Here is a 17782-nt window from a genome sequence, read left to right on the forward strand (position 1 = left end):
TCCCCAAACTCCTAAAGTCAGCAAGAAAGCCCAGTTCAGTCTCGGTGGTTATTTCTAACTGAATGCTTCACAGCTTTCTCAAGGATGCCAATACACCTTCATTCACTTTGCATTAAGTGACCGACTGGTGCAGTGCACACTAGGCCCCTCATGACTGACTGCACCACGTTTTCTCCATTCAGGTGTTCAGTATCCAAAGAGGGCATCTTACTTTGAGAAAGACAGGTTTGTTTATGATCTAGGAGAACAACATAGGGCTTGCACAGAGCAACAGGTGCAGGCATGAGTCATTTTGGTTCCCTCACCTGCAAAGGGGGAATCCAGCATGTGCCAGAAATTCCTGATACGCCAAGGGCCATTACCAAAGTCTTTCTTTCTTTCTTTTTTTTTTTTTTCATTTGGGGCAGAAAACAGATGCCCCTGTTTTGCCATCGCTCAAGAGACCCAGCCTGCCCCAAAGTCAAAATGGACCAACCTATGAAAACCGGAGGGTTGGGCTTTTTTCTTTTTTTTTTTAAGACCTGAATGAGGTGCTATCTTCATGCTGACAGCTGAGAAGCAGGTCAGTCAGGTTCTTGGGTGCTCTATTACACAAGCAAGATTAGGCCAGCTCCACCTAATTTTGTTTCTCTGACACCCTCCTGCTCAGTGGGACATTGTCATACTTAACCCTTCTGCTTTCTCTAATCCTTGGCAGACTCATTCCAGCCAGAACAGCTGTCTGTGTGATATTTTAGTTCCTGTTTGTAAATACCTCCAAAGCCTGAAGGTAAGTGTGTGATCGGTTACCTAGGATTCTGTCTCTCTCTCTCTCTCTCTCTCTCTCTCTCTCTCATATATTTACGAAAGAGATTCAAAGCAGGCTCAAATTTTGCCAGAACAGTCTGGCAAGTAGTTACGGAGACCCTTGTAAAAACAGGTAGTTGTTTCATTAAGTAATCACCTTCCAAATAAGCATTTCCACTAAGTGACTTAGTTTTATGAATTACTGCCAAATTTGCTGGATGATGAACCACCTGGAGAGTTAAATAAAAACTTTGTTTAAAATGTACTACATTTTAAGACTACAAGGTAGAGTTTCCTTAAAGCAGATCTTAGTGAAAGTTTCAAGATGTTTAAAGGAGAAATGGCAAGAATGTAAACTGATTATTTAGATTTTAATTATGCATTTGGGCTTTAAGTTTCTTGCTAAAGTATTAGAAAATGACAGTGTTTGTAAAGCAATCTTTGTAATGAATTACAAGCTTCTGTGTATCTTTTCCAAAGATTTTATTAATCAAAAAAATTGGCAAAATGTTGTGTATGTAAACTATTTCACTTAACATGATATGTGCTTATGGCCAGCACTCACTGGATATCTAGAAGGTTAAGTCAGTTGCTTCAGAACATATGGAATGAAGGTGCGGATAAAGTTTCTTAAAGTTATTTTCAGTTTGTGGCTGTGTAAAAGGCTCCTATAATCAAAGGGATGCTTATTTACTGTTTAGGCCTTTCTATTTGATACACTGAGGCATTTTCTACAGACAGTGAAATGTAATAGAAGGCTGAAACAGTGAAATGTAATAGAAGTTTGAAAACCCTATGTTTGGGAATTTGGGTCCAGAATATTTCTTTTGGAGACAGTCTTTTCTTCTAAGCTTGATACTGTTCCACCTAATTATTTATTTCAGTACTGAAGTTTATGATTAAGAATGCTCAAGTTAGCAGGGAGCATGACCTAAATATTTTCCCTGGATTTATGCATACTTTGGTATTTAAATTAGAATTATGTTCACAGACTTGAATTTTTATTTCTTAAAGGAAAAGTCATGTGTTTCTTTTCTTTTTAAATCAAATGAAAGTGAAATGATACACCCCAAGGTCCTCAGGTACAATCCTCCTTTCTGGTTACTAAGTCTTCTCATCCTTTCAAAACCATCCTATAAAAGAGGCATTTCTAGGAGCATAGTTCATTAGGTCCTTGTTTACTGTGGTCCTTTCATTTAGGAAAAGCAAATGCTGTTTACCATTGTAAAGGCCATTCAAGAGTAGCACTCAGGGTCTGCCTGAAGAAAGAAAAACAAAACCCATCTGTCTTAATCTGTAGCCTGAGATCTATAATAAGAAATAAGCAAACGCAACCGAGAGAGAAGCAGCACAGTCTAAGCATTGTTTAGTTATTTCACGGCAGAATCTGGCTTTTCTATTATCCTCTCAGTGTACCTGAACTAATGTTGTTCTTGAAGAGTTCAGATTTGGACCGAGTTTAGAGTAACTAGCATTTCTCTTCCCTTGCATAGGTGGACCTCACAGGGTACTTCCTTATTTTTAAAGCTTGGTATAAAATGGGAATGAGTCAGTTACAGCAGGAAGGCTGGGCAGAATAATGACTTTATGCATTTAAGGAGAAGCAACATTATGCACGGTGTGGATCCACTTCCCTCAAGGGCCATAGGTGCCGTTTTCTCCCACCACCTCCGTAGCCCTCTGTACAAACTTCGTAATGTGAAACCACTTTTTAATGCCAACATCGAAAATAGGGGCGAAAATGGTGTTCGTTTTCTCTACATATAGTGATTATTTTTTTTAAGTGTAACTCACACTCTCTGAAAGTATTTTTTAAAATTTGTTAACTACCAGGAATGATAAAAAATAGTTCAATATATACAGAAACGTTTAGAATCTGTGTTTCAAGTATCACAAAGTGGATGGAAATCCTCCTCTCTTTCTTTTCCCTCTATAATAATTCTCATCTTAGAGGTTTTTCAAGTTTGTAATGGTCTTAGCTTGGTTCGGTGTTACATGCTCTCCAAATTCCTCTCCCGAGTTTCCGCCTTAGGGTAAGAAGGGACAAAGCCCCGGGAGGGTAATGATGCTACCTGGGTCTCCTGATTTTCTCTTGTTCTACAACTGTGCTTTTCTGTCATCCCACCTCTGTCTGCCTCCACAGGGCACCTGGTTGACAGATGAACTTGGGCACACAGGAGCACACCAACCATCATCCAGCATAAGTTCACATAACAAGGACACAGCATAGTTTAAATATTTAAAATCTAGAGATGGAGAGAGGCTGAGAGGAAAGTACAAAGAAAAAGAGCACAGATTTCTTTTATTGCCCTTCAAAGCTTCTGTATCACTTCTGTTAGCCTTTGCTGCTCACAACGTGTCTTTTTCAATTCAGAATGGGGTTGAACTTAACCGACATTTCACAGTCCTTGCCCCAGCAAAAGCCCAGGCCTGGGTTTTAGAAGAGCTGATGGTTTCAATTCCTGGCTACTTCTATCCCTTTAAGATGAAGGCACCTGAGTGAGAGGTGTAACCGGTTTCTCTTGGAAGCCAAGGAGCAGAAGTGAAGCTGTCCTCCGCTGTCAGCCAGGGACAACAGGAATAAACTGATTCTCACGAAAGCCTTACCCATAACTGGAATAAACTGTAAATAGTATTCACAGCATACATCATCCCTCTCTTCCCTTTCTTTTCCCTCCAGATTAATTATAGGCAGTAACAGAGGGCTTGGCTCATTTGGGGTATCAATACCTTAGGTTTTCAAGTTACAGTCAAAAGCTGAGTAAAGGGTAGAGAGATCCCCTTGGTGGTTCAATGTTACAAAGTGAATCAGGAACAACAAAACTCACTTTGCTGACTCTTGATATGTGGATTCTCATTACTGGAAGGGAATGAAAGCTCATTCCTCATGTAACATGAGAAAATTAGAACAGCTAAGGGCTGTTTTTTCCCCTCTGACCACCACTTCGTCAGGATGAAAAAATAACCAGAAAGCCTAGGTGTAGAAAAAGCAAATAAAAATGTATAATAATCATACAATGGGTGGCTAAGTATAATTCATAAGCAAATCAGACCACTGGAATTAGATGATGAAAAAGGTCAGAATGTTTGCTATGAACCTGACAGAGTTCACAGAGGGATGTTTCTGAGAATATACATGTAAGTATTTTTAAACTAAACTGAATTATAATTTAAATGTGCTAGGTGAAGCATCAGTTTAATAATGTGTTGCCTAACTATAGGTCCTGGGGATAAGAACTGGTATTTTGTAAACTATATGCTGAAGGTGTTCACCCAGAACCACAGACACAATTGTTGGGATTTTCTTAAATTGACATAAGTGTATTTAGTGTGTTTGAGAGGTACTTAAGGTAGAAGGCTCTAGTTTTCTAGTGTTTAAAATCATGGTATTATAAACTGCTTTGGGTAAATAATACAACTTGGAGAAGCGGTGCCAAAAATACATTGGTGGGAAGAAGCTCTAAAATGCAGCTGAATTCTAGATTCCTTTGTAACCAGTTTCTATATTCCTTTTTAACTTATTTTACTCAGATGAGTGATTACTAGCTTTTATACTGATATTTGAGTCCTAATCCTATCTCTCAGTCACTAGCTCTGTGGTCTTGGTCACAATTACTTACATTTTCAATGCCCCATTTAATTATGTGTAAAACAGGATTGACAATCCTTCCCTCATTGTATGTTTGATTGGTTTGGGTAAGAATTAAATGAGAAAACATGGGAAACATCTGACTTAATAAATGCATAAATAGGGGCGCCTGGGTGGCTTAGTCGGTTAAGCGTCCGACTTTCGCTTAGGTCATGATCTCGCGGTTCGTGGGTTCGGGCCCCGCGTCCGGCTCTGTGCTGACTGCCAGCTCAGAGCCTGGAGCCTGTTTCAGTCTGTGACTCCCTCTCTCTCTGACCCTCCCCTGCTCACGCTGTCTCTCTCTCTCTCCTAGAAATAAATAAAAACCTTTAAAAAAATTTAAAAAATAAATGTATAAATAGTAAGATGTTTTCCAATTATGTTAACATTTTAGGCTCTAAAACCATTTTCTTGACTATCACAGAAATGTGAAAATTTAAACCAACAGTATCACAAATATAAACACCTCTGTAATCCCTACCAAGTCAAGAAACAGAGTATCACAAGTGTACAGAACCTCTTTCTGTGCCCCTCCCCCCTCCAATCAATACTGTTTCCTTCCTTCCCACAAACAGCCACATTCCTGACTTTTAACATTCTAGTTTTTTATGTGTTTTTAATTTTACATACATGGAATCACACACTATAACTGGCATTTTGAGCTATGCATTTTGTTTGTCATAATAACCTGTTTTGTACATGGCTCTAGTTTGTTAATTTTCATGTATGACTATTTCACAAATTATTATCCAATCTGTTACTGAAGGATGTTTAGGTTCGGAGACATTTATAAATAATGCTCCTATAAATATTCTTGTATGTCTGCCTGCCTTCCTTTTTAAGTAGAATTTTTTAAAGGATAAGCATAAGGTATGGCATATATTTCTAAAGCTTTAGGAATCCATAGGTATGGACTAATTACTAAAAGCTTTTGAAAAAAAATATATATCAGGATGTATTATAATTTATATTTAAGTCATACCACTATATAGGTTATCATTAACAGGGAGAGGGCACTTAAAAGAAAATCAGAGGGAGTATATAGAGGCTCCTCAAACCCTAACGAAAAATTATTAAGGTTGAAAATAATTGTAAAAAATTCTGAGAGAGCTTTTACAAAATGGCAGGTGGGATGCCTGGGGGGCTCAGTTGGTTAAGCATCTGACTCTTGATTTCAGCTCAGGTCCTGATCTCATGGTTCATGGATCAAGCCCCACATCCAGCTAGGCATGGACAATGTGGAGCCTGTTTGGGATTCCCTCTCTCCCTTTCTCTCTGCCCCTCCTGCACAGGCATGCACACACACTCTCTCCCTCTCTCTCAAATAAATAAATAAGCATTAAATAAAATGGCAGTCAATACTGGACCTTAAAAATAGTTGCGCCTCCTTACTTTTCTTATCTTAGTCACCCTGGAGGCTATTACTGAAAAATAAGCTCTAAGATCCAATTCAAAGAGTAGGAAAATCAGTTTTCAGGCCTTATTGTTTGAGGAGGAATAGCCTAATGTTTTTAAAAGAGTATTTTAATATTAAAGATCTTTCAAATTTTAGCATCTAATTAAGTTGGGGTCAGTAGTCTTGGATTTCAGTACTGCTCTTGGATTCACTAGTTGCCATTACTAGCCACTCTGAACCTCAGTTTCTTCCTCTGCAAAATGAGGATATTACAAGCTCATATTTTTTTGTCTCAAGGAATCATTGTGAGGATCAAGTAAGACAATATCGTAAAGCTTTTGAACTATAAGACACAGAAATATTCTTATATTCTAATAGTAAAAAATGGAAGTTAATGTCTATTAGCTGCTCACTTTAGGCCAGATATTGTTTAAAGTACTTGTACTTAAATCTTTATTTACTCTTCAGAACAACACTGTGAGGTCAATATGATTATGATTATGATAATGATGATGCTTATTATGATGATTAGTTTTCACAGGTTATCCATAATGGAAGTAAGAATTTTAATATAAATCTAATTTTAAAAACCTTGACCCCATATCCTCTTATCTACTATGAATTGTGGCATTTCCACACTTCAGAGGCAGAAGGATATGCCTGGATAAGAAAACTATATACGGGTTTCAACCCCCAACTCTGCTAATATCTAGCACTGTCATTCAGCCAGATTCTTCATTTACACAGCAAGGGGTTATAAGGAAAGAATATCCTAAAATCTAAAAGTCCTGCTGAGTTTCCCTAATTTGGGATTAACAGGATGAAAAGCATCATGAAGTGAAAAGTACTGTCAAAAAGGGATGTTAATTTCAAATTCAAATAATTCAGATTAGCTGTTAGTGAAATGTTTTCAGGTAGGTTTCCTGACTGATGAAAGCGGTATGTTTAGAGTACAATCAGCAACATCATTTTCATCATAAATATTCTAAATTACATCTTTATAAAGAACATATTTTCTTAAAAGGGTTAAAGAAATCAGCCAGCTCTACACGTCCTATATAATATTTTACTTAGCAATCCATATATAATATTCCATATACATATGAACTCTGTGTATATTCATAGTTCATATATGTATTTCAACTTGTCCTAAGCTAATCCTTCGAATAGTGGAATGGTGGTGTATGGCTTGATAAAGTTTTTGCATGGCCCTTCCTTAGAAGAAAGAAGAAAGAAATATTATATAGAACTCTAGTTTTAGTACATAATCCAAAGAAAACAAACTTTTGGAATAAAGAGTATGGTATTATCAATTCAGTATTATGTACCTAGAGAATCTTATCACTTGAAAAGATTTTTGGGGGGCACCTGGGTGGCTCAGTTGGTTAAGCATCCGACTTTGGTTCAGGTCATGTTCTCGCTGTGAGTTCAAGCCCCACCTCAGGCTCTGTGCTGACAGCTCAGAGCCAGAAGCCTGCTTCAGATTCTGTGTGTTTGTGTCTCTCGCTCTGCCCCTCCCCTGCTCACACTCTATCTCTCTCAAAAAGAAATAAAAATATTTAAATTTTTTTTAAAAAAGTATGTTTACTTATTTTTGAGGGAGAGAGACAGAGTGTGAGCGGGGAGGGGCAAAGAGAGAGGGAGAAAGAGAATCTGAAGCAGGCTCTGCAACATCAGCACAGAGCCCCACATAGGGGTGAAATTCACAACCCATGAGAATCATGACCTCAGCCAAAATCCAGAGCAGGATGCTTAACCTACTGAGCCACCTAGGTGTCCCAATCCTCATCACTTTAAAAATGTAGATCCATTTTAAAAAATTGGCTACTTCATCGACTAATTCAGATGCTTGTTATCCTTCCTTTCAGATTCCCCTTAATTACACCAATACTGAAAAAGGCCACAATGTTGACCTCAGTCAAAATTCTGTTGATTTCAAAACTGTTTAGTTTACTACTAATTGGAAGCCTTGGAGAAGAAGGTCTAGAAATAAACACAACACAAAGCATTGCAGCAGGCTTAAAAGTGATGGAAAATGAATCTGTTCCTTTGGAAAGTGATGTAAATTTGAACTCAGATAAAGAAAATAGAGAAACCTCCAATCCCAAGACAAGTAATTCCTCTCTTTGGGACCCATCAAATAAAAACCATGGAACAACAGAGGTCTTTGGTAATTCATCAACGAACAACTTTTCTGGGAGCCCAAGACCCACGCCTATGTTTCCCACAAATACTTTGATGCAAGGCTTTGTGTCTAAATTGCCTCAGAACTCATCTATAGCAGATGAAAATCCTCTGCCGGTCTCAGCACCTCCCAGTGCTACATCTGCTCTATCTTCAGAAAAGTTCACTTGGTCTTCAGCCAGCGATACCATGAAAACTCCTGACAACAGTTCCATTTCAACGAGCATCCTTCCTGCAGCACCAAGCACTATGTCTGCGTCTCCCATGATAACGGAACCAGATGACTGGCTCATGACAACAAACGATAGTTTCGTAGGGTTTACCCCCTATCGAGAAACAACCACTCTACAGCCCACCTTAAAGTTTACCAATAATTCAAAAATCTTCTCAAACACATCAGACCCCCAAGAAGGTAAATATAAATGGATTTAACTTTCCTTTTGCGTGAAACTGAATCTCAAACTAAATCATATAGATTACGTCTCAGGAATGTGCCATATTAAAAAAAAAAAAAAAGGAAGAGTCTGCAATAGCACACGTGGTTCTCACTTTGAGGAGGTGATCATGATACTCATTGGAAATAGTGAAGGGATTTTAGGGCTTAAGTCAGCATACATTAATCACTACTCTATAGAAATCTAAAGAGACACTGGGACAAAATTAAAAGGAGTTTAGGTTGAAAAGAAATAGAGATGGAGGTAGTACCTCAGGGACAGTTTTGAGGCACTAGGTAACAGTTTTCACTATATCTTAGAAAGCTGCCTGAAATTTCCCATGCTTTTAGGAATAATATATAACTGAACTTTAAAAACATATGTATGTGAAAATTGAAATAAATGAATTTATAAGTTACCTGATACCACATAGCAATCACAGGAAAACAGAACACTGATATATATTTTAAATGTAAATAAACTCAACAAAAGATATCCTCCTGAATTTTTAACTTGGTACCTAATGAATACCATCAAAATGGAATATAGCTGTGGGTGTCACCAGAAAATTGTTTTATGGGAACACTTTAATAATTAATTTAGGGATTATGCCAAGCTTTAAAACATAAAGCTGAAAAGTTATCTAATATTTAATGAAAATACATCATCTTTTAGTTTTTCAGGTCTAACCAAGTTTTCATTTCCCTCAAATTTTTTAAAAAATATCCTTTCCCCACATGAATTCAATGATTTCCAATCCAACTTACTTCCAGATTATATTAATGATGTAAACACAAAATTATACATGCACATTCCTACTTGAAAGTTGTTAGCTTACAGGAAATATTTTAAATTCTGAAATCTAGGCTTTATAATAGCACTGCAGCTAATACATTGTATGTACATATATATTCATTTTAGCTATAATTATAACACATACTTTCATTTATATACCCTCTGATACTACATCAGAAAGATTTTCAATAGATATTCTCTCTCGTCTCTCTACACTCAATATATATACTGAAAATACTGAGTACTGATGCCTACCATCACTCTTTAATCAAAAGAAAATTACTTAATGTTGCTTTATATTATTTTAGTAATAATTTTGCTATTAAGCTTCCAATGTATAGGGTTTTTTTGATAAATGAGCTTTAATACAGAATTATAGACTTTATAAGACCCCCTTGTCCACTTAATTAATAAGATTTTTTTTAACACTGAAAATACAATATACTAAATTATGAGTTCAGGGAGCATTACATAGTTTATTAATAACTTAGTCTTAAAATAGGATACTTGGTAAAAGGGATGACTGAATAAAATTTTGAACCCCCTTCAACTCAGACCTATGCATCTGTTCTCAATGTGCAAGACATTGGAAACGTCTTGCTTTGGGTCTATTTGTTTACATGGAAATATCCTATATCAGGATACACTGCTTTTTCCTTCTAATGCCTTTTCTGTTGAGGTTTTATGGATTCATTTTCTATTACCCACTTACTCCCATTGGCTTTTTATTTTTCAATTACTATAGAATCAAGCTGAAAGTTCATTTCATCATTAAAGTTCATTAGAGATTCAGAGTTGATTAAAAACTTAATATGGCACTCAATGGAGAAATTAGATCTTAATGGAGCATACCCATGGTATTTCAGTACTATTGTTGTTAATAAAGGAAAGAGAGACACTTAGAAAACTAAGAAGTATTTCAAGGTAATGCAAAATTTGAAGTGTAGTTTTATCTGGAGGTATAGTTGTCAATATATCCGAAATATTCAATACTCCATAAAATACACACACACACACACACACACACACACACACACATCACCATTATCTAATTTTAAAAATATATTGTTTAAACAGTCTTTGTTATAAACTCTATATGTATATGTTTTTCTTCTTTGAAAAATACTTTTCTATTTCTTAATCTGTTCATTATTTTTTCTTTGTTCTCTAGAGAATAAAAATACAGGAGTAGTATTTGGGGCCATTTTAGGTGCTATTCTGGGTGTGTCATTACTTAGTCTTGTTGGCTACTTGCTGTGCGGAAAAAGGAAAACAGATTCATTTTCCCATCGGCGACTTTATGATGACAGAAACGAACCAGGTAAAAATAACTTTTAGAACTTCACCACATACCGTGGTTTTAATTAAAAGAGGATGCTAATGTTCCTACATTACCTAGAAGGGATTCAGAGATTCATATGACAGAAACAGACTAAAGATTTATTATGATCAATTCTCTGTTTCTCAAAGACCATAATCAAAATAATTATGGACCTATGGGTGGAATTTGAAAGCCATTTGGAACTGTGGCTCATTGCATCACAACTAGTTTTAAATAAAACAAATCCCAGAACCTGAAACATGTCTATAAAATTGGAAGATAATGATATGCTATTAAGGAAAAACTGGCCAATGTGGTTAGCAAGTAACTGCAAAGCCATTCTTTGCCATTGTTAGATCTCTTAGCAGCAGTAATTTGAACAAAGACTTATTCTTTTTATTTTTTTTCTAAGAGAGGTGGGTAGGGGGAAGACAGATGAAGAGACAGAGAGAGAAAGAGAGTGAGAGAAAGAGAGAGAGAGGATCTCAAGCAGGCTCCACACTCAGTGAGGAGCCTGACACAAGGCTTGATCTTATGACCTGAGCGGAAATCAAGAGTCAAGACACTCAATAGACTGAGCCACCCAGGTGCCCCTGAACAATGACTTATTAAAATAATTGATTAAGGCTACTGTATCTGTGTAAACTTTAGAAGAACTCCAAATTAGAATAAGTCTCTAAAACAGAATCTATAAAGAGTTGTATATTTGGGTACATAAAGTCACAGTAATTCAGGAATTTTTCACTCATGTGAAAGAAAAGACCAACAACAGCATCTATGAAAAAGAAATGTATCTGCTAAGAATGAAGCAGTGAATTTGTTCTTAATGCCATAATACTAATAAGAACAGAAATGAAATAACTTCAAATAATTGATTCATTTTCTTAATACTTCAAGAAAAAATATTGTTTTCTGGTTTACATAAGGGATGCTTGTCATCATAAAAAAAAATAGTTAAATGTCCCTGGTACATCCTGTTGAGAAAGTCTTCTTGATTTTTAATAAGTTCAGATCATGACTGACATATTATTCATCTTCAGAAGCACATCCATTAATTGAAAATTTAACTTAATTCTATTTTGGGGGTTTCTAGCAACCCATATAAAATAAAAAGTGGCATTTTTCCAAATTAAAGGATAGGATTTCAAACAATAGGGGTATCCAATCTCTTTTTTTTTTTAACACCAGAATCTTTTCTTTATCTGTAATCACAAGCAAAAGCTCAAGTGTATCACACTGATACAATTTAAGACATGATTGAGACAGAGGGGAATAACTCAATCATATCACTGGTTTTACTCCTTCAAGAAAGCTCCCCCAAATCCCTAAGGTTCTTGGGAATCCAGTTTGTAAACAGATGGCTTAAAGAATTGCTAGTATATGAGACTACCTAAATGAATAATGAGATCACTAATATAATTAGAAATTAGTCACTGCTTTATTATTTAAAGATACCTAGTGCATGCCAAGTTCTCTTTGAAAAACTGAAATAATTAAGACAATAATAATTGGCTGTACATTGAAAAAGTAAAAAATAATCTCATAACATTAATCAGAAAATGTCAGTGCATGGTAACTAGGATCTATCACAAAGAAACATAAGCTTTTACAGATAGTCTTCTTCTGTCTCCATCTTCCCTGGTTCAACCATAAAAATGTTGAGGCACTTAGTAAAATCATGATTAAAATTAAATCATTTTAAAATCATTGATTTAAAATTAATGCTCTTCACTTTTTAAAAAATATTTCTTGCACCAGCAGTAAAAATTCTGAACATGTTGACAAAGCTCTAAATTCACAAGATTCAAAAATCAACGAGACATCTGCCTATACTTCTTCATGAAAAGTATTGCTCTCCTTTTGTTGCAATCTCTCCTTTATTTCCTTTACTTTTGGTCCACCAGGAGTAAAATTATGGGTTAAACTGTTCTTTTAGTTTAGAAACATATATTGAAAAATATGTACTTATTTAAATTTCAAACCTAGTATCTGAAAAGCCCATATAACAGAGGTACTTAACTTACTCATCTAGAACAATTCCTACAGTCCGGCAGATGCCTGAGCATGCATCTTCCAGACTGTTACCATAAAATAATTATTTTTGGTTACTTTTTAGTTCTGCGATTAGACAATGCACCGGAACCTTATGATGCAAGTTTTGGGAATTCTAGTTATTACAACTCAACTATGAATGATTCATCTATGCCAGCAGGCCGAGAAAATGCACGTGACGGCATTCCTATGGATGACATACCTCAACTTCGCACCTCGGTATAAAACCAAGAGGAAAAGGCTTCTGATGGAAAATGATCACCTACATCGTAGTTTTTTCACAAACCCATCTTCCGAAAGCTGAAGCAAGATCACTGTCATGGCCCATGCCAAAAACAACCATAAAACAAGAGACTCATAGCAGAAACAGAGGATAATCTAAAAGGTTTCCTTTCTTACCATTTTTGGCTGTGCTGAGCCATCTATTGAGTAACCTTAATTTGTATTTTGGTCTATGTTATTCTTAGTAGGAAACGTTTGTGGGAATCAGGTGATACTAAAGAGTTTCACATTGATTGCCCTGCCTGATTAACCCTATATTAATTAACCCTATATTTCTAATGCCATGCATCAAGATTGGCACTCTCTTCAAGGAACACTGGGAGAGTAATTTATTTTTAATTTTGACTTAGAACAAGAGAGAGAGACTATACAGAGTTTCTGTTTCTGGGAAATTCAACTAAGTTAGTAGAGTAATAGGAGTGAGAGATTTGTTCTCTAGTACATTTAACTTTCCTATATCAGCACATCCATGGTAAGCCCCTTGAGTTGCCAAGTTGACAATGACTTTGCCTTCAACAGGGCCATGGTTGGAAAACTGGCCCTAACCAGGAAAAGAATCATTTCTCTTCAAAGAGTGGGAAATGCTAACCTGTCTGATTGATTTTAGGCCTCAATTAATCAGGTGCTTTAAAGACTCAATGAGAAACATGAAGAATAAAGTCAGCCAAAGCATATATTTGTACATATTATTTACAGCTTTAAGATGTTAAATAAGAGCAAGATTTATTATGTATTCAGTATCATTGCTTGATTGATTCCATAAATGGAATAGATTCAGGATCTCTAAGTGTAAAAGTCTAAGGTTTAAAAATAGATGAATGGAAATATGCAAACAAAAACTTCTGAGCATCGCTTTTACAAGCAGAAATAGAAGAAGTGTCATTTGGATTCATATGACATCTTTCAGTCATATGTTTCAGTTTGTTCTTAATTACCACCTGCTTTCGGCAAGAAAAAAATGCACTCAATATAGGAAGGTTGAGGTTTTAGGGACTAAAGGATCAGATCAAGAGTTAAAGTCCCAAGAAGCAATGAATATGTGAAGAGGGCAAACAAATCGAGAGATTTCATTGTTAAATTGACATATGGGTGCACGCAGAAACACAGTGTGTGAAGAAACACAGCAGCAGCAGCCTCAGAAAATGAGGACCAGGAATTAAGTAACAGGAAAACCTACTTACCCCATATTGCCATAAAAATAGCAAAGAAGACTGTTCCTCCATTATCAAACAAATATGTCACCTTAATGGAAAACAAAGCACAAATATTAGTCACATATTGATTATAATAATCTAGTGATTTCTGTCTACATTTAGATTCTATGATTTTTTAAAAAAGTAATCACATTATTTTATGATTTGTAAATATGAGGTATGAGATTCTTTCATGGGTTCTGCAACTGTTTCATATGATTTTCTCTTTGGGGAGCCGTGAGGGGTCAGCATTTCCCCCTCCCCTCCTTTCTTCTTTCTTCCTTTCTATTTCCTTTGGACTTCACCTTCAATTTCTGCTTAAAAGTGGCTCTTGTGCCCTGAGGAAGTATTTGTGGGCCATAGATAGTCAGGGTAAAGTTAGCTGTTCAGTGGTGCATACCTAGCTGCACTTCCTGTCAGCAAAACTTCCAGGAATGAGGAAGTTACAAAATGAAGAATTCCACCCATGAGCCAAATCATTCAGTGGAAAGTATCACAGTGCTATCCCTACTTTCTGACATCTTTCAGAATGTGCCATGGGTCCAACAGTGGCTACGAGTTTGTCTTTTTTTTTTTTTTTTTTTAAGAAGTTTCATATGTCACTTAACATTTAGGATATAGTCCAAGTGTTTTTGAATCAGACATTATCTGAATTTTTATAAAGAAAAATGCGTGGTTGTATGATGCTACTGAATATAATATTCAGGATTGTAAAGATTGTTTGATTTTAATAAATTGTGAATTCAACTTACCATTGCTTCTTTTCATTTGTATAATGCCCTCACTATATTTATATTCTATATAGTGAGGGAAATTAAAACAATACAGTCAAGGCAATATATGTTTGACAGTCATATAAATATTATAGAAACTATAGGGAAAAGAGGGATACTATCCACACAGGAGAGAAAGGCCAATTAGGGACTAAAGAACACTATTATAAGGGAAGTAGGAATAGAATGATGGTTTTTTTGCTCAGTCTACAGTCTAGAGACTGGTCAGTGGGGGCATTAAAACAATACTAATGTTTATTTTAATTATAACATCTGGAACACACTGCAAAACAGTATGTAAAACAGATAAAGGTAGGGTGTATTTTCCTGTAATATAATGGTACTGGAAATATATTTATACAACACATGTGCTCCTTTCAAAGGTTTGTGGATAGGTGCAAGATATCCTGGATGGCCCTGAACTTCTATGATTGTTGAGACTTGGGAGTTCTAAAAATATTATGAGAATTGGTTTTCACAGCAGTCATCACTATATATTATGTACAGGAGAGAAAAGGGCCATAAAGAAATTCTCCTACAGAGCTCATAAAATTACACCCAGGGGGGGAATCCAGCATTTCTGTTTCCAAAGGCATCCCGCGGAGACACCTGCTGTTGCCAAGCAGCTGAACAGCTGTCTGCTTTCCTTTATAAGAGACTTAGTGCAGGAAACAGTCTCTTAGAGTGTGAGAACAGAGACTTTACACATGGGGACTTAAAGGTCACTAAGGAATGCTGGCTCTCCCCTGCTCCAGAAAGAGCAGTCCTCTTAGAAAAGGGGCAAATGAAGAGCCATGCTTACCAATAATTGTGTGGTATGAATATGATTTGTCATAGTTTATGAAATATTTTCCTTAAAAACGTTTTTCATTTTATATCTTCTAAGTTGGTTTACAAATCTTTCAGCTCCCCCTTTTTTTACTCCATAAATTAAACACGAATGTTTTAGAAATACATCCATGAGGCACAGAGAGGTATGCATGTGATACTCATGTAATATGAGATTCCAAGAATGCCAGGGAAGATAAAGCTAAAATGGGAGTTAATGGAAAACTTGAGAAGCTGCCCTAAGGAGGAGTATAAAAGTATAAAATCCTTGTGTGAGAGACACTAAGATATCACAGGTGGGATGCATTACAATGTGGGGGGCCACAGACACAAGAAGAGCAATTTGATGCCTGCAGTTATGGCTTGAGGTGCTAAGGGTTACACTGAGGGTGTTGATATGAGCTGGTGAATGAAAACGGGGAGCAGGGAGAAGAAAGAGTAAAACATAGCATGGATGGCTCAGGCTCAACGTGTGTTTGGCAAGAGAATAAAGGGGGAAGAGGCCTTCTGCTCAACAGGAAAGGGATCCTTGCGCTATGAAAGAAAATTCCAGATGAAATTTAAAAAAAAAAATCCCAAAGCAGAATAGACTTTTCCAAAACCAAAGGAAGTTTGTCCTATCTATTAGTGTATGCATGCAATGACTTATTTTATGAGAAAAACAGCTCCCCTTTATGCATAGGGGGACCTATGGACAAGCATTTTATTCAACATTGTTGATGTGAATAGGAATAATATATAAAGACAGAAGCAAACTGAACCTCAAATGAAACTGTGTTGAAGCACAAATTCTCCGTTGTCTTTGACATCTGATTTCTCTTGGAGAGGTGAGTATGGTGAGACACCATTAAATGTGGGTATTGTTAAAAAAAGGTAAATTTCTTACTAGGTTGGAAGCTTACAGTCTATGGCCCTTCTACGGTAGTTGCTGGGTCTGTCTCTCTAATTGTTTGACGGGTTCAGATTAGCATAAGCCTCTGGAAACTGCCGCTGATGCTCCATTAAAGCCGCTGTGGGCCAAGGAGAACAAGGCACTTCTTGGGCAGACTCAACCTTGCCAACCAGGCTATTCCATACAAAGAGGAGCAAGGAGGTGGCATTTAGCCTGGAGTTCAGTCCTCTCTCACTTCCTCAGTCCTTCATTCTCAGACAGGGAAAATCTGTGTAACTGCCTTTGTCCACGGCACCTGATTACAAGCTGCAACACACATGGGGACATCAGTAGTCCACACCAACACCCTCTCTGTTCCTGACCCATTATTATTTAGGGCAATATCTTTGTTAAATGTGGTTCTAGAAATCACCTAAGGAGCTTGTTAACATGCGGGATTCTAAACCTTACCCTCAACCAATCGATTCTGAATTTTAAGACTTGGGGCCCAAGACTCTACTTTTAAACAAATGTCCTATGTGATTCATATAGCAACTTTTCCATAAAGTTTCTTAAAGGAAAAATGCTCTGATCTCTTTCTATTGTAGCCTCAATATCAGTGTATGGTCTGAGCTCATACTTGGTATTGAGCAAAAGTTTACTGAGTAGGTTAAAAAAAACAGAAACTAATAACTATTATGAGCAAGGTTCACCTCAAGTGTTGAGATACTTTTAAAATTATATGAGAAATCAATGCAAAACTCTTTTGTCTAATGATTTCACCTTAAATGAGAAACCCTAGCATAATGCGAACTGACATTGTGGTGTTAGGTGCTTTTAAATGACTTGTGCAAACATCACTGAATTACTTAATTGCAAAATTTTCTTAATTCTCATACTTTTAAGGATTAAAATGTAAAACAGTCATCAAATAAAATGTTAATGTACTTAAAATTTTTACCACATGATGGGAACAATTTTGTTTCATGAAACACATCTTTTAAATAATTAAAATAATTACATGCACACACACATACTTTTCCAGAAAATCTGACAGATTTAATTTCTTGTTACTTATCACAAGTGGTGAATGACTCCACAAGGAATTAGCAAGTTTCTAGAAGACGTGGTTAGATGATCCTAGATTGGCTGGCCTGTTTCTTTGGTAATAATCTGTTCCTTTATTTATGACACTTCCTTTCAAATAAGTTCTAGATGTTTAAGTTTATAAACTGATAT

The 17782-nt window shown here is 36.3% G+C and overlaps 2 protein-coding genes across 4 annotated transcripts in view; one reads left to right on the forward strand and one right to left on the reverse strand.

The window, feature by feature from the left end:
- Positions 1-17782, reverse strand: part of ANO3 (anoctamin 3) — a 398246-nt gene that overhangs the window by 57516 nt on the left and 322948 nt on the right. Inside the window, exon 15 of the mRNA XM_039218371.1 lies at positions 14060-14120. Coding sequence (XP_039074302.1) covers positions 14060-14120 — 61 coding nt within the window. The remainder of the gene's footprint in view (positions 1-14059; positions 14121-17782) is intronic.
- MUC15 (mucin 15, cell surface associated) lies at positions 543-14818 on the forward strand. Of its 3 annotated transcripts, XM_039218372.1 has the most exons (4): positions 544-769; positions 7679-8406; positions 10395-10544; positions 12661-14652. In XM_039218372.1, the coding sequence occupies exons 2-4, from the start codon at positions 7716-7718 to the stop codon at positions 12819-12821; spliced, it is 1002 nt and encodes a 333-aa protein (XP_039074303.1). In that variant the 5' UTR covers positions 544-769; positions 7679-7715; the 3' UTR covers positions 12822-14652. The 3 variants fall into 3 exon arrangements, with proteins under 3 accessions (XP_039074304.1, XP_039074303.1, XP_039074305.1); XM_039218373.1 differs by lacking the exon at positions 10395-10544 and having other exon boundaries at positions 543-769; XM_039218374.1 differs by lacking the exons at positions 544-769; positions 10395-10544 and having other exon boundaries at positions 7683-8406; positions 12661-14818.

This window comes from Hyaena hyaena, unplaced genomic scaffold (genome assembly GCF_003009895.1).
Source record: "Hyaena hyaena isolate Hyena2069 unplaced genomic scaffold, ASM300989v1 scaffold_753, whole genome shotgun sequence".
NCBI classification, from domain to species: domain Eukaryota; kingdom Metazoa; phylum Chordata; class Mammalia; order Carnivora; family Hyaenidae; genus Hyaena; species Hyaena hyaena.

Bases quoted from the DNA above. Each gene is read 5' to 3' on its own strand.
- MUC15 (XM_039218372.1), top strand. From the start codon at position 7,716: ATGTTGACCTCAGTCAAAATTCTGTTGATTTCAAAACTGTTTAGTTTA. The intron at 8,407-10,394 runs GTAAATATAAAT...TTTGTTCTCTAG, and splicing joins CACATCAGACCCCCAAGAAG to AGAATAAAAATACAGGAGTA. The intron at 10,545-12,660 runs GTAAAAATAACT...GTTACTTTTTAG, and splicing joins TGATGACAGAAACGAACCAG to TTCTGCGATTAGACAATGCA.